At 36.2% G+C, this 17,035-nt stretch overlaps 1 protein-coding gene across 1 annotated transcript in view; it reads left to right on the top strand.

Annotated features, from left to right (window-relative positions):
• The first annotated feature begins 13,437 nt into the window (after nucleotides 1-13,437).
• Nucleotides 13,438-17,035, top strand: part of LOC107555128 (splicing factor, arginine/serine-rich 15-like) — a 19,872-nt gene continuing 16,274 nt past the window's right edge. The window contains exons 1-7 of the mRNA XM_016237828.1: nucleotides 13,438-13,449; nucleotides 13,710-13,793; nucleotides 13,965-14,009; nucleotides 14,088-14,249; nucleotides 14,374-14,500; nucleotides 15,330-15,472; nucleotides 15,620-15,796. Of these exons, the coding sequence (XP_016093314.1) occupies nucleotides 13,438-13,449; nucleotides 13,710-13,793; nucleotides 13,965-14,009; nucleotides 14,088-14,249; nucleotides 14,374-14,500; nucleotides 15,330-15,472; nucleotides 15,620-15,796 (750 nt within the window). The remainder of the gene's footprint in view (nucleotides 13,450-13,709; nucleotides 13,794-13,964; nucleotides 14,010-14,087; nucleotides 14,250-14,373; nucleotides 14,501-15,329; nucleotides 15,473-15,619; nucleotides 15,797-17,035) is intronic.

Raw genomic sequence — 17,035 nt, forward strand, 5'->3', positions numbered from 1 at the left:
CTCATGTGGTGATGGAAGTTCAAGTCTAGCTCATGTTATTTAGGACAAATTTTTTAATAATTTAAAAATAACTGCAGGACTTGGGACTTTGAGGCTGAAATATCGGCAGTATAGGTCAAACAAAGTGCGGGGGACAGAATCACCTTTTTCTAAAAGTGTGGGGGACCCCCCCGTCCCCCACGGCTGCTACGCCCCTGCCAAGCACATCGGACGACACTGAAAACAGCACATTCTCCCCGTTGTCATCCTCTTCATTCCTACAGCCGGAGTAGGAATATCTTATATTATAACAATTCCAATTTATAATTGCACTCCATTGTTTTCATGGAACACTTTTTTTTGGTGTTTACAGTTTTTTTTTTCTTTTATACTTGTATATTTTAAATCGTTTTACCATATATTTTTTTCTTTTTGGTACTGTGCGATTATTAAAATTTAAAATTGTTCATTTACAATTTATAATTGCACTCCATTGCTTCTATTTTAAGATTCGAAAAAAAAAAATGTTTATGTTTATTTTTCATACTTGTATATGTAAGGTCATTACTGAAGTTCATTATTTTAATTCATAATGCATTACTGCTTTTTCTTTTAATATTACTTGTTGTACTTATACGCTGCAATATTTTTCAAATTATATTTCAAATTGTTCACTTCTCATCTATCAACTGTAATTGCACTCCATTGTTTCTGTTATGTAAAAAAGTAATTGACAAACAGATTGAAGTCTTTGTACAATAAATTATTTTTTTATTAAAAAACTATTACGTGTAATGTGTGTAATTGTATTTCATCTATAATTTGACATGTATCATTTAGTATAAATGGTTGTGCAGATAACAAAGTAAACACATTACAGGAGAGTCATCAAAGCCTAACAAATTACTTGAGCATTATGCCCTCCTACCTCCTGAAACACAACTTGATCAGGCTCTTGCAAAACATCTGTGATGTTCCAGTCAGGCAAAAACATTTCTTTGTTCAGCTCAACAAATATTGTGCAGAACAAAACAAACAGCAACAACTTCAGACATAAGATACCAGATATCTGAGACGCCCAAAGGCGTTCTCCACAGGCATTCATGCTGAGCTCAGTCCTTAGTTGTAGAGCCGTTGTTGAGGGGTCAGTGCATGGTGGTTTATGAAACCCTTCATAAGCCAGTTTTGAGAGGATATGCAGCATTGCCAATTAAATGGACCAGGAACTCCATTCACTGTTGTGGAGTTCTGTTCAAAAATAAAAATATTGTAAAATGCTGTTGTTAACGTCCTACATGGTTTCATACACTTGCATCTTGATATCAAAACATATGACAAATCAAATGTGCCAGTAAAACAAACATTGCATTATTGTTTACTTTTTATTATGTTTTTTAATGTCATAAAAGATGTTTTAATAGTATATTGTAACCCACAATCAAATGCATTTAACCCTATAAAGCCTGCTGTACCATATTTGATACACAACTTCTAAAAACCTGTTGTTCACAATCCACTACATGCCTTCTGTGTTCTGATTGATACTTTATATTTCATGTTGAAATGTGAGTATCAAATATGATACATCAGGCTTTTGAGGAATGTGTATTTGCCCATCTCTCAATCATCATTGTATTGCATTGCATTATATGTTTTGGTCCCCAAAATTAAAACTACAGAGCTTTGGTCATACAACTAAGCATTTAAATATCATCTTACTAAGGCATATTATTAGGAGATATAGAGTGACAACTGATATTTATATGAATTTTATTTAAGTAATCTGCTAGTGTTATAAGGATCTCAGTGATTTACATTACAATCAGAATTTCATCTTACTTTTTTTTTTCTTTTTGACCATAATATCAGCAAAAACAATATCTAAGAGTAGGTAATCTTTAGGGGAATATTTTCACAAAGAAGGGATGCAGACTTAGACTAAGGCTGTTTTAGCAGCCTCTTCTCATCCCAACTTGGAAACGGTCTTTGTACCTGTTCCCTGAGCTGTCAATACATTTAATACATTTAGACATTTGGATATTTTATAAACCAAATCAAGGTAGCAAGCTTACTCAGATATACCATAGCAACATGGAGATTCATATTGAGTAATGTTTTGTCCCTCAAGGGTCGTATCCACTCGCACTGAGCGCATTCTGGTTTCAAAACCCTTTTCCTCTCACAATCAGATTTAAAACATTTGGAGCAAAACACAATGCCAGGAGTGTGATGCCAAACATCATGGTTTAAATTACACGGTCTTACACAATATCTCTGTCTTCACCAGTCACTTAGGCACGCAAAATAAACCATAGTAAAGCTGGACACTTTCTCTGGATCTCACTATTTCCTTCTTCATACATTAAGACAATGACAGTGAGCAGTCCAAGCAGCCAGAGGCAGGGTTACATAATTTGTTTTAGCTCATGATTTCACTCTTGTATCGAAGCCATTTGTTTGAGAGGACCGTAGAATGTCCATCAAACATTAACACTATGTTTATGAACATTAATAAGGGTGGTAAATATTTAAATGAAGGGAGGAGCTTTATAATCCACTCATAATTTACTAATATGCTCATCAATCACTGACACATTGGAAAAAGTTTGTGAAATTTTAACAAATCATATAAATAAACACCATTATATTTGGAAATGTTTTGCAGACTTTTCCCAGAATCATTATATGAATCGTTTTATATGCAAATTTTGACTACATTTCAAATTAATGAGTTGTCTTTAACTAAATGCTGCCCTCTGTTGGAGTTAGACTTACACTATACTTTTCCAAAGTTTGGGGTCTGTAAGATTTGTTTTTGAAAGTATTAATCATTGTAATCAGCAGGGATGCATTGTAATGGATTAAAACTGACAGTAAATACCTTTTTAATGTTACAAAGGATTTCTAATTCAAATAAATGCTGTTCTTTTGAACTTAGAATTCATCAAAGCATGCTTAAAAAAGTATCACAGTCTTTGAAAATATATTAAGCAGCACAACTGTTTTTAACATTGATAATAATATTATCAAATGTCTCTTGAGCACCAAATCAGCATATTAGAATGATTTCTGAAGCATCATGTGACACTGAAGACTGGAGTAATGATGCTAAAAACTCACCTTTGACATCACAGGAATAAATTACATTTAAAAATATATAAAAATAAAAATAAAAAGTTATTTTATTTTTATTTTTAGGAATAGTAGTAATAATAATGTAATATTTCAGTATTACAGTTTTTATTGCATTTTGATCAAATAACTGCAGCCTAAGTGAGCATAGACTTATTTTCAAAAACATGAAAAAGTCTTAAACGACCCCAGGCTTTTGAATGTTAGTGTATATTCCTTTGCTTCATTTCTGAAGTGAATTTAGTGGAAGGACCAAAGAAGGCCTCTAAGCTGACGTAATGCTTTATCATGAATGTATTCAAAGCTTCTGTTAGAAAACACTCTCTGTCTTTAGAATGGTTCCAGATATGCCTCACCCCTCCTTTTCTTTTTTCCTCTCTCTCACTCGCTCCCTATACAACACATTCTCTCTCTGAATCCCCCCTCCTCTATCTGTTTCTCTCTCTCTCTCTTGTATGATGTTTTAAATATCTCTTACTCATATTCGAGGTACGCATGCTTACATGTATGCATTAGCTTTTCTTGGTTCAAATGCCCAAATAAGGACATGAATGCTAGGACTACAAGGTAAAGGAGTTCGTGATGAACTATGAAGCGAGTTCAGCATCCTTCGCCAAAGTCTATTCCTAATATGTCCATGTTTTTCTGTACATGTGGCCATTTTATATAAACACATGTTCTTGGCCAAAGATCCTATATGTATGTCATACATTCTCATTGGTTAAAGGGTTGAAACTCCCCTTGACATATGCCTATATAATATCTTTATTTCTATGAATAAATTGAAGTATTGAGAATACATTGAATGTGTGTTTTCTTGCTTCCCGGCCGTATACACTTAAAGGAACTGAGAATTTTTCAAGGCGGCAAAGAGATATCGAGGGACCAATTGTTATTTTTATTAACAGCTTCTTAATAATTTTTGTCTTTTTTAATTTGAAAAGATCTTCATCTCAGAAACACATTGAAGATCAGCTGTTTCCTATTACAGACCTACAGCAAGTTTTAAGCAAATGCAGTTGCTCATGAAAGAGGGACTGGATCATCAGTTTTATCTGTCAAGTGTGGTGGGAACATCAGGCAGTCTCCACCATTTGGAATAATGAGCTGAATTTAAGCCCTAAGGATTTAATAAACCACATGTACTGTAGTCAAACCATCTTTTCGTGGTTTATAATCCAGGAACGCAGGATATATAATCATTGTTATGTTTGGAGTACACAAAACACATGACTTTTCAATGTGTTCATATTTTGGTTTTAGGTCGAACAGGATCATTTGGGCTACTTTTCTTCTTTAACACATCTTCTGTATAAAATAAATGTCGAAAAAGATGTTTATGATAATTGTACCCTAGTTTACAGACGAATTAGTTATGAGTAGTGTTTAATCTACGTAAGTGATTCTTCTATGGGATCAGTTTTCCGCCAAAAGTATTGCGGTCACGAATAAAAAATAATAATAAGCGTGGAACCAAAATGTAAAAATATATTGCACAAAATTTTAAAATAAAAGCAAAGTTTGAATGAACGCGCGGAGACCTTGTTAATCTAGTGCAAACTAGATTAAAGTGATCATTACGTTTTAAATATGGATATTATTCTAACAAAAACGCATCAATTCGCTACAGGAGGCCTTTGTTCACCCCCTGAAGCCATGTGAGACACTTTTTATTATGAATGGATGCGCTTTATTTCATTTATTTTGGACTGATGCACTGCAACACCCGCTGACTGACATTAAACAGCTTGGAAGATGAAAGACAATTTTTAATATAACTCCGATTGGATTCGTCTGAAAGAAGCCTTGAGCGTGAGTAATTCATGGGCTAATTTTCATTTTTGGGTGAACTAACCCTTTAATGCTACCTGTTTTGTCAATGTTAAAAATCTTTTTAATATATCAATAAAAAAGTACGACAGGCTTTTACTCAAGTCTTTTATCACTTTATTAAAATTAAGCAAAACAAAACGACAAATGTTTACTTTCACAAGCCGTCACGTATAGGCTTGTAGTAAGTTGTCTCTTGCCTGGAGACTCAATCAGGTAACAAAAAATGTCGGGAAAAACGACATCTCTCGCCATTCCGTTAGGTCGTTTGTCCAGTCACAGATACCGTACGGACAGTCCGACCTAACCCTTACGAAAAAGAAGTTTATTCAAGTGTGCTATTAGTATACTTCTTTTAAACTAAAAATAGGAAAGTATACTTTTAGTCTACTTTTTATGTACTTCTCAGAAATGGGCTTTATGTACTTCTCAGAAATATACTTAAAATGACATTTAAGTATACTTGACTTATACTTAGAAAAAGTCTAAATATATTTTAGCTATAATTGTGCTCCTAGAATCCGTGTTTTCATTGTTATACTGTAGGGGGCGCTAGTACACATCTTCTGTACAGAATTTCCAAAAAACACAAGTGAAGAAGAAACCGAAACAACAGATGCTTCCACATGTAATCTAACACAATCATCAGACATAAAACAGCATCAAAACTGTGTAACATTATGGAATAAAATGTCGACCAATGAAGAGGTAATAATAACTGTCAAGCTTTGGGGTGTTGATCGACTTTATCTACATTTTGATTATCATTCTGAATCCAATTCATAGTCTTTTGTCAGCTTTTTGTTCAAAATGTTATTTCTTTCTTTTTTATTTATGAAACTTATCCACATTAAAGTGTTTAAAAAAAGAATGCATGAAGCTAGAATAAAATGTTTTTGCTTACAAGCAGATACCCTGTTCTTTTGATGTTTTGTATGTTCAGATATTCATGTAACAAAATATATACAAATTAATACCTAAATAGGGACATAGTAGTATACTTAAAGTATGACGTTAAGTTAACTTAAAGAAAACTTACGAGTATACTTGCAGTATAAAACTACTAAACTAGTAGTTTACTGAGACTATACTTCAAAGTGTACTACAAGTATTTAATTGGTAAAATATCAGTATACCTATAAGTTCACTTTTAGTATAGTTGCAGTACAAACTAAACATTTTGATGTAAACTAGTTGTGTACTCAAAGTTTACTACTGTTATACTTAAAGTATACTTTTATATACTAGAAAGTGGGCCAATTTAGTCCCAAGGAGTATTGAAATAGTACACTTACAAGTATACTACTAGTACACTGATATTTGTATACTTACTACATAAAGTATACTTAAAAATATACTTGAACTTTACTAAAGTATACTTACTTGAAGTATACTACTTTTTGGTAAGGGAATACGGCTCAGTTTTTATTAGGGGTGGGAGAAAACATCGATCCATCGATGCATCGCGATTCTGGATTCTGAGAATTTCAGAATCGATTCTGAGCTTCGTTTTTAACCAGATGCGCGATGACGCCGAGTTTGCTTTAGAAACACCCGTATTCTGCTTGCTCACACACATACACCACTCGAACCTTCAGTAAAATAATCTTTCATAAAGTTCGGAAAGGTACTTATATTTCAAAAGAGATCCGTGCGTGAACGCATCTTAAAAGATCTCCCGCTGTTGTCATAGTAAAAAACAACAGTGAAGATGAAGAAAAATCACTCACAGTTCTTGAATGGAAAGCGTTCAGATAATCTTAAATACTGAAAGCACTCTTTGTTGTTTGTAATATGTTTCTATGCTCCTCTTTATTATTTGCTACTTGCTTGTATGTTTTGAAGTTATATTAGTTTAAAATTATTAACATACAACCGTTTTAATTATTTTTTTTCAATTTGTAATTATTTTAAAAAGTACTTAATTACTTATGTAAGAATATGTAAATGTAAGGATTTTAAGATTCTCAAGTCAGTAAACGAATTAATTAATAAGGGGGGGGGGGGTCAAGAATCGGTCTGGAATCGGATCGTGAGGTGACTAAAGATTCCCACCCCTAGTTTTCGTATGCCTATACGTAGCCTATGTAATTTAGAGCAGAAATGATTCAGTATACCTGTAAGTTCACTTTTAGTATAGTTGCAGTACAAACTAAACATTTTGATGTAAACTAGTTGTGTACTCAAAGTTTACTACTGTTATACTTAAAGTATACTTTTATATACTAGAAAGTGGGCCAATTTAGTCCCAAGGAGTATTGAAATAGTACACTTACAAGTATACTACTAGTACACTGATATTTGTATACTTACTACATAAAGTATACTTAAAAATATACTTGAACTTTACTAAAGTATACTTACTTGAAGTATACTACTTTTTGGTAAGGGAATACGGCTCAGTTTTTATTAGGGGTGGGAGAAAACATCGATCCATCGATGCATCGCGATTCTGGATTCTGAGAATCAAGAATCGTTCTGGAATCGGATCGTGAGGTGACTAAAGATTCCCACCCCTAGTTTTCGTATGCCTATACGTAGCCTATGTAATTTAGAGCAGAAATGATGTTATTTAGGCCATTCTGAGTTAACACCATGCTTTTCCAGTGAGGGGGAAAGGACTGTTTTCCCCCTCACCGACTCCGCCCACACAGCTATGAAGCGACACCGATCAAGTCTATAGCAAACAATGGTCACAGATCGAAAAATATAAGCGTAACCCAAAAATTTAATAACGCATTTTTAAAAAATCTTTAAAAACTTTAAACATTTAAAATCATATTGCACAAAACTGAAATATTAATGCAAAATTATCCGACTTGCACACAAAATCATGTTTTCCTTGGTTATATTTCTCTGCTTTCAGCTCCTCCTCTAGCCAATAAGGCAATCTAGCCTTACAATAATGCAAATACAGTAATTATTGTTGTTCAGCGTGACAAAAATTAAGCAATATTGATGTGTGCATGCACAGTGGCTGTAGCTGTATCCCATCTAGACTTAACAGTATAACACCTAAATTTTGCCGTTTTTAAAGCATCATAATTTTGAGTTGTTTCCAAGGACATATGGCAGAATCACCTTAAAATCTAAGATGTGGCCTAGGTGAAGGCAAATAATGTCTCTCTCTCTCTCTCTCTCTCTGTTCAGCCTGGATAATTAATTAGCTAACTAAATTTGAATTGTGATTTCTTTAGTATTAATGTATTCATGTGATGTGAGGTCCAGTTACCAGCGTGACACTAAAACAGGTAGTAGCCTAGTAATGGCTACTTTTTTTTACTTGAGGACATGTCAGAGGCAGAGCCCATACTACTTTACTTTAACTTAAGTAAAATAAGTGTAGTCAGTACTTCACCTTTTAACAGAGTCTTTTTAAACATGAGTATATGTAGGCTACTTCTTGAGTGAAGGATGTGTGTACTTTTGCCATCGCTGGTGTCCTGAATAGAAGCGCAAGACTGTCCCAGGTCTTAAAAACGCCAGAGCGCTGTGCCCTTGACGCACACTAAATCCACACTATCTCGAATACCGCTCCGGGGCGCTCTTCGAGTGTATCCCATCATGCATCATGTTCTGGAAATAAATCGTGAGACTTTTTGCCGATATCACGGAAACCTTTCCAGTGTAAGTTAGATATTAATACAATAAATAGATATAACATATAATTTGGTAGAAAACAAAGTGTTGCACGTTTTATTGGTGTAAAGATGAGTAGTGGTATTTATTTTGTAAACATTTGCAACTTTTTATCACTTAATTAGAAGCACCACAAATTAAATTCTGTCATGTTATAGGGAATACTGACTGAACAGACATTTAGAAGTTGACCAAATATTAAGATGTGTGCAGCGCATTTTATGGAGGACTGTTTCCTGATCCTGGTAGAGTAGACTACAATGCCGGCTGTTCTGACTCACAGTCTGTAAGTACATTTTCATTTAAAGAATTTGCCACTGACGATTCAAACGTGAGTTTTGAGCAGTGTAGAGTAGGGCTTGTTGTTTGTCATTTCTCCGATCACAAATGCAGACATGGTTTTATGTTTACGTGGTGCGATGCAACGCAGCGCTTTAAAAAGACAGTATAGGGCCTTTCGCACCGCTTTAGTTCCAGAACTAAATGTACAGTACTAAAGTACTGGGACGATTTTGCGCGAACTATTTCCCAGTACCATTTAAAGGGTTGCATTCGCACCGAGAGTGTGTACTAAGAAGTGACGTAAGCCGGTCGACAGCATCGTCATTTGTGCGCGGTGTTCAACAACAGAAACAAAGAACAACATTAACAACAGGAAGATGGAGGACGCTGTGATCGGAGCTGTGTTTTTGTTGTGTCTCGCGGGTTTCACAATAATGGACATGGAAAGTCGACTTATACGTAAAGCGATTGAAAGGAGGACTAAGAATCTCCAACGACAACTGGCAGTGCTACATTTGCTACAAGTGCCTGCACTTCAGTGTCCGTCCATCTATCGCTGTTCTCCATACTTGCGAAATAAGTTGACACAATGTTTACAGTATGTTTACACAGCATTTTAAATCATGGCAGGTGAGGGCGTTTTCAATACGCGTTTGGCCAATCAGTGTCTACTTATGTCACGATTAGTTCCAGTTGTGCTGGTTAGACCCTGCTCTAATTTGGAGCTAATTTGGTTCTCGAAAAAGGCAGTCCGGTACTAAAATCGCACCCAGTTCCGGCAGTGCGAAAATGCCAAAAAGTGGGTAGTTCCAAAATTAGTTCTGGTACTATGAAAAGTATCCCGTGGTGCGAAAGGCCCTATTAAGTCATTATAATCCGTAATTATGTCCCCACTGGATGCAACAAATGCCTCGTTTGTAATGTATTTTATTGGTTTTGTCTGGTCGTGCCAGGAGACAGCATCACAGTATGGTAAGGGGTGTAACATTTCCGTCACACACTTGAGGTATCCGGCCAATCACAACACACTGGATAGCTGGCCAATCAGAGCACACCTCATTTTTCTTGACCGATGAGCTTTGTAAATGGCTCGTTTCAGAAAGGCGGGGCATAGCCATAAAGGAGAAACAATAATGTACAGTATGTGGAAAAGAATGTGTTTTTTTTTTTTACCTTAAACTGCATAAACACATTTCATTACACCAAATATACAAAATAATGTTCTTTTTAGCAACATCATATGACCCCTTTAAAAAGTCTTTGTTTGAACAACCAGATTGGTTGTACCAAAACAACAATTTACGTGGTGAATCACAACATTACAAACTTGCAGTTTGTATGAAATTGTATGCTGTGTCTGAGTAGGTTCTACATTAGAATTTGAACTTACTCCATGACCGCTAAACAGTGTGTTTTATATAGTATGTATATGGGTAGTATGAATGAAATTTGGACATACTTTGTAGTAGGGTAGTATTCGGATGCAGCTTTGGATTTAGTATTTAGAAACAATAACATTTATGCTTTTGTGACATATGCATATTGCATACATATACCTATATTAAAGTAGTTTGAGTTTAGGTAGACTGACTATTACATCATTCCCTTAATTTTGAGTGGGCAGGTGCTAAAGAGTTATTTTGATGGGATTTGTTTGTTTGATTCACAGACTTGAGATTTTTTTTACAGAATGGGATTTTTTTACTTCCGGAACTGTCACCGAGTCAGCATATGATTTAATTATTACAGTTGTCTCTGCATATTACGATGAAATATTGGGGAAGTATTTTAACTTTGATAAAAGTATAAGCTTAAAAACACTTCCACCAGTTTCCACAAGAAGTCCAGTTTAAAGGGGTCCTATTATGCTCTTTTACAAAGTCTTGATTTTGTTTTGGGGGTGTACTAGAACATTCTCTTATGCTTGGTGGTTCGAAAAATGCATTATTTTTCACATAATTTACATTATTAAAATACCTTTCTCCCCAGCCTGGCACAAACGGCTCGATTAGTTCCGGCTTTGATGAAGGTCCGCCTTCCGAATAACAAAATGTGTTGTGATTGGTTAGCTGTCCCAGTGCGTTGTGATTGGTCGAACAGCTTAGACAGTGTTTCATTACTGCCACGCCCCTTGCTCCGTCTTTCAACAAAAACTTTTGGGCGAATCCGGCACTGTACTCACTCGTGTTGTGGAGGCTGTCCTCAGTAAAATGCGCAGCACACAATAGCAAATTGGGGTTATAATGCTCAGGAACGGAGTTAAAAAATAAGTTGCAACCACTGTTTCCTGACATCATCCGCTTTCGGAAGCCCAAACAAAGACGTTTGGGCACGGAGGTGAAAAAAACAGCGTTTCAGGCGGTCACACACTGGACGAGAGTCGCGTCGCACCACGTCTTTAAAATTCAAATACATTATTTTCTATGAGTGTAGCCACACCGGAGGCGCCGTTCGGCGTCTGTCCGCGGCGCCCAGCTACGTCGTGTTATACTTGTAAGAATTGTTCTAGACATGCCGAAAATTTGACAGTGAGCTCCGTGCATGAACTGTGTTCCGATTGACATGGTCCATTACAGTGTCCATTGCTCCCTACTTCCTGAGCGGGGGAAATCCGTTGAAGTTTACTTCACTTCGGAATATTCATTTACAGATTTGCGCTGCGCTGCTGCCTGCAGCGTCTTCACACACAAACGAAACTTACTAGAGAAGCTTGAAGAGGGACATAATATACCTCTTTAAATAAATACAATTTAAATTCACGTCTCGCACACTTAAATGCCCTTTGTGTGGAACATATACGCTCCCTTCAAACTGGAATCATGGAGGAATATCCGGTAATGTCCACTTCGCAGGGCACTTACAGTCAAATATAACAAACGTATGAAGCAATAAGAGAAACACACAAAATGTAAAGAGCGGAGGTACCCGAGGATTGGAATTGAGAACAGCTGTTCTAGACATGCCAAAAATCTGAGGCTACAGCACAGCAGCACTTATTCTTCGTCGTCTCGTCTGATGCGCTCACTCAACCTAGCATTCTAACCACGACCTCGCCCCTCCCCACCCCCCAACCATGCGAATTTCTGTAGGCGGGAATTATTTGTAATAATATTCTAATGAGCCGCTTTGTGATGTCACAAAGCCCGGAAACCAACGCTGTAGTCCAAATGAGCCGTTCGTTGTAGTTCTTGAGGGATTAAAAAAAAACGAAATATCTCCCTTTGGAATGGACTTTGAGATTTGTAAATTTCTAGATCTTTTTTTATGCCCAAACATACACACTGATTAAAATTTAAAAAGCATAATAGGACCCCTTTAAGAAAATCTGAATGCGCCATTCAAGGATATAACCAAGTATTTGAGTCATTGAAAAACCATATTGGTCAACCAAATTCTGTTGCATCTCTATATGTAAATGATCATAAATTATAAAGGGCATCTGTTAATCCATAATAAAGCTGTTTTGCTCGACAAGAAGTAAAATTTTAGTTTTTTACTTAGGATGTAATGATTCACTCAACTCGTGATGTGATACGATTCACGATACTGATTTCACAATTCTATTTTATTTTTTTACAAAATGAGATTTAAGACCAATTATAAATGAAAAGGGTTCAGTTGCATAACCTTAGACTCTATGTTAAGACAGTGTCTTAAGATCTAGTTTGACAAACTAGCAGTTAGCCAAGGGGTTATCAGTTTTATTTTTTGGATTCAACTTAAACTAAGCTAGCTACATTTTTATGTAGTTTTAAAGAAAAAAAAGATGATGACTAGCTTGTAAGACTAGTCTAAAATTTTTATGCAGCTGGCCCAAAGTGTCCTTTTATTATTGCTTGGACAAAATGCTGCACATTTCTGAAATATGTCGAATAACATGATTAAATTGAAATAAAACAAACCCCAAATCAAAGAAATAAATAATACAAATAAAAGAAACCTCTTCATATAAACAACAGCTTTGCCTGTGCTTTTTCCATTTAAAATTAGAGGCCACCACTGTATTTTATTCACAAACCAACCATGCAGCATGAGCAGTTTTTAATCTAAATTAGATTGTATTATAAACAAAAACAGAATGGTCTGACTTTAGCTTTGTGGAACTATTCTACATAAAACATATCTTCACGAAACAAAACAGCAGATGGGCTGAATGAGAACGCAAATTCACTCTCTGACAGTGTTTCCTTGCTTGTTGCTTTAAAAAAAAGCAGCGCTGCTATTAATATGCATTATACAGATGCAAGATTAAAAGAAAAAAAACATCTAAACTTTTCTAAAGACAGTCAATTCCCCTCAGTGATACATTCATATAAGCTCCCATCCCCAACTGTATCGCGATTTATTTAACATCTCAACCGATTTGAATCTTCACATATTTCTATACATTTTCAACTGGTTTGAGGTGCATCGCTACATGCACATTTTTTAACATATATTTTGGAAAAAATTGTGTTTATAAGCTACATTTTGAAACCTATTCCTTACAAAATCAGAGATGGGATGAGCTGGTAATAATCATGCTATACTTTGATATATACTGCTGTATTGAATTCTTTACATATTCCATGTTTCATGGAGTTTATGGTAAGTATAGGCTACTGTATGTCCATAAAACATGATGTAATACCACAGTATCCAAAAAAACATAGCAATATCATAGTACTTATCATGTTTAGCGTAAAAATGATATCTCCACAAAACCTTTAGTTTGCTTCCACTCTAACAAGCATTGACAGCATGTTTAAGCTTTCAGTGTGAGGTTACCCTGTAATGAAGTTTCCGTATTTCACCTCAGCCCACATTAGCACCATATGCCTTAACATTACTTTATGGCTCCTTTGCAGTTGTTCTCCTTGATGGACACCAAGCCTCCCATCTCGAGGGCCAAGATGATCTCCATCACCAAATCTGCTATAAAAGCCATTAAAGTAAGTTGATCTTGAGGTTGCAGTGCAGCGATCACAACTGATACCTAATGCTGTTGGGTTAAAATATGATACAGTGTGTGTTTATGTGGGTACCTCAGATCAAAGATGCTTTAGCACAGGGATACATTTGAAAACCTTCCCTTTAATCCTCATTTTTTTTGTGTCTTCCAGTTATACAAGCATGTTGTCCAAATTGTAGAAAAGTTCATAAAGAAGGTAGGTGCTCATCTGGACTGAATTCGAGATGGGTGATTGTTGCTTGTGTTCATTTACTGAATGCTATTTTGTGCACAGTGCAAACCCGAGTACAAAGTTCCAGGACTCTACGTGGTGGATTCCATTGTTAGACAGTCACGGCATCAGTTTGGAGCCGATAAAGATGTGTTTGGACCTAGGTTCACCAAAAACATCACAGGGACATTTGAGAATCTATGCTTGTGTCCCACAGAAGATAGGGTGAGAATATTTATCCAGCGATACGCCTATGTATATATTTTTAACAGCTTTTTATTCATTAGCCTTATTTTATAATTTAAATGATTTAGATGCACACTTTATAATGTTTCTCTTCCTCCTTCAGAGTAAGATAGTGAGAGTGCTGAACCTGTGGCAGAAGAATGGAGTGTTTAAGATTGATGTAATCCAGCCTCTATTAAACATGGCTGCTGGATCTAGCAGCTCTACAGGCTTGGACAGCCCTGAGGGCGGTAAGACACTGTGTAATGTGAATATCTCATTTTAATGTACATCTTATCTGTTATGAGATTTGTTTTGTGATACAAACTAGTCTTTCTGGTCTCAAGTATGAGCAGCAAGACAATACCAAATGTTTGGGGTAAGACAGACTTGTTTTGAGAAATTAATATTGTTATTCAGCAAGGAAACTATAAATTAATCAAAAGTAACAGTAAAGAAAGAATTCAAGTAAATGCTGTTCTTTGTAACAATTTATTCATCAAATAATTATGAAAACATCTGTCACCGTTTCGACAAAAACATTAATTAGCCAAACTGTTTTTACATTTGTAATGAGTGTTTCTTGAGCACCAAATCAGCATATTAGAATGATTTCTGGAGTAATGGCTGCTGAAAATTCACCTTTGTCATCACAGGAATGCATTGCATTTTAAAATATATTACAAAATATATAAATGTTATCAAAAACTGTTATTTTAAAATGTAGTAATATTTCACAATCTTACTGTTTTACTGTATTTGTGATTAAATAATGCAGTCTTGGTGAGAATGAGACTTCTTTAAAAAAAAAAAAAAGATTTTACCTTACAAACCCCAAACATTTGAACTGTATTATAGATATTTTAATAGTCTCTAATTTAAGCCTCAGTATCAAAATGGTGTTCGAGTTGCTAAGTTTATTTATTTATTTGAATCCGTTCAAACTGTTCATTTTAGTTTATCAAACATCAAAAATGTTTCCGGAATACCTTGTGGGGCATTTGTCTTGTTTTACCTTGTTCCATTTAATTTTAGAGTTTCCTACAACTTAACAACTTCATTATCAATGTGTTTCTGCAGCATCTCCACAGTCTCCCGTGAGGGAACAGGAGGCTCATCCAGTGGTGATGGCAAACTCGATTGCAGCAGCTGTGCCTCAGCTTGAGAACTCTGATGCCTTTGTGGCTGTTGCTCAGCTATTTCAGTCTTCTCAAGGACAGCAGGTTAGTCCAGTGCACTGGGTTTCCTGCATTTCAGTTGTTTCCAAAGAACAAAACATTGAACACCTTGGGGTGTTTTCACAATAAAAAAATAAGCAAGAAATCATTTTAGTCCTTTTGGGATATTCAAATGTTCACTTTTTTCTGAAGCTTCAGCAGATGCTTCAGAACTTTCAGCCACCAGGGAAACCTCAGTCTCCAGCTGTGGACAATAACAGGAGTCACCACCACCCACAGGCCCAAACTATGACTGCCACCTCTACCCTCACACATCAACATATCCATCACGTACCACAGCCTGTGGAAAAGAAAGCCACCTTCGTCAAGGTGAAATTATTTTTTTTTATATATATATATATATATTTTTTTTTAACCTGAGGTGTAACGTTATACAAGCATGACGGTTCGGTATGCACTTCGGTTTTGACGGTACAGTTTCGGTACAGCAGGGGGAAACTAAACATAAAATTGCTTTTTTTTACTAAACAGTGGTTTACTGAACAAATTGCTTTTTCTTTAAAGGGGTCATATGATGCTGCTAAAAAGAACAGTATTTGGTGTAATGAAATGTGTTTATGCAGTTTAAGGTTAAAAAAACAAATAATTTTCCACATACTGTACATTATTGCTTCTCCTCCATGCCCCGCCTTTCTGAAACGAGCCGTTTTTCAAAGCTCATCGGTCTGAAAAACGAGGTGTGCTCTGATTGGCCAGCTATACAGTGCGTTGTGATTGGCCGAATACCTCAAGCGTGAGACGGAAATGTTACGCCCCTTGCCATATTGTGATGATGCCCTGTCAGGCCGGAGCGATAATTCAAAAACATGAAACCCCATTATAAACGAGGCATTCGTTGCATCCAGTGGGGACATACTTACAGATTATAATGTTATCATTTTAATCCGTAATATAATTATAACCTTATACTGTCTTTTTACGCGTTGCATCGCGCCGCGTAAACATAAAACCATGTCTGCATTTGTGATCGGAGAAATGACAAACAACAAGCACTACTCTACACTGCCCAAAAAACTCGCTTTAAATATATAAAATATAAAAACTCTTTAAATATAAAAGACGTACTTACAGTTTTTGAGTCAGAACAGCCGGCGTTGTAGTCTACTCTTCCAGGAAACAGTCCTCCATAAACTATGCTGCACACATCCGAATATTTGGGTTGAAGTGTTCTGGAAAAGAACACTGATTTCTAGTCGTGTCCATTTTTGAAAGGTCAAACAAAGTAGTTTCACTTTCACAACGAAACAGCGTCACACACCACGGTCTACAGTGAGCAGAGGTCGGATGCTAGCGTGAGGAACTACCGGAGGGTTAGAGTGAGCAGAGGCGGCCTACAGTGAGCAGAGGCCGGGGGATAAAGTGAGGAATGGCGGGAGGGTTAGAGTGAGCAGAGGCGGCGGGCTTGAGAATGTCGAGGCCGGCGATTTCGACGAAGGAGCGTCTGGAAGGACATGTGACAACTCCGTGCTGGACTCCGCTTCGTCCACGGTGAAAGCTGATCCGGCGATCGACAGCGCAAATTTGTAGTATTTCCTCAGCAACCAGCAC

This window comes from Sinocyclocheilus grahami, unplaced genomic scaffold, assembly GCF_001515645.1.
Source record: "Sinocyclocheilus grahami isolate Dianchi unplaced genomic scaffold, SAMN03320097.WGS_v1.1 scaffold526.1, whole genome shotgun sequence".
Lineage (NCBI taxonomy): Eukaryota > Metazoa > Chordata > Actinopteri > Cypriniformes > Cyprinidae > Sinocyclocheilus > Sinocyclocheilus grahami.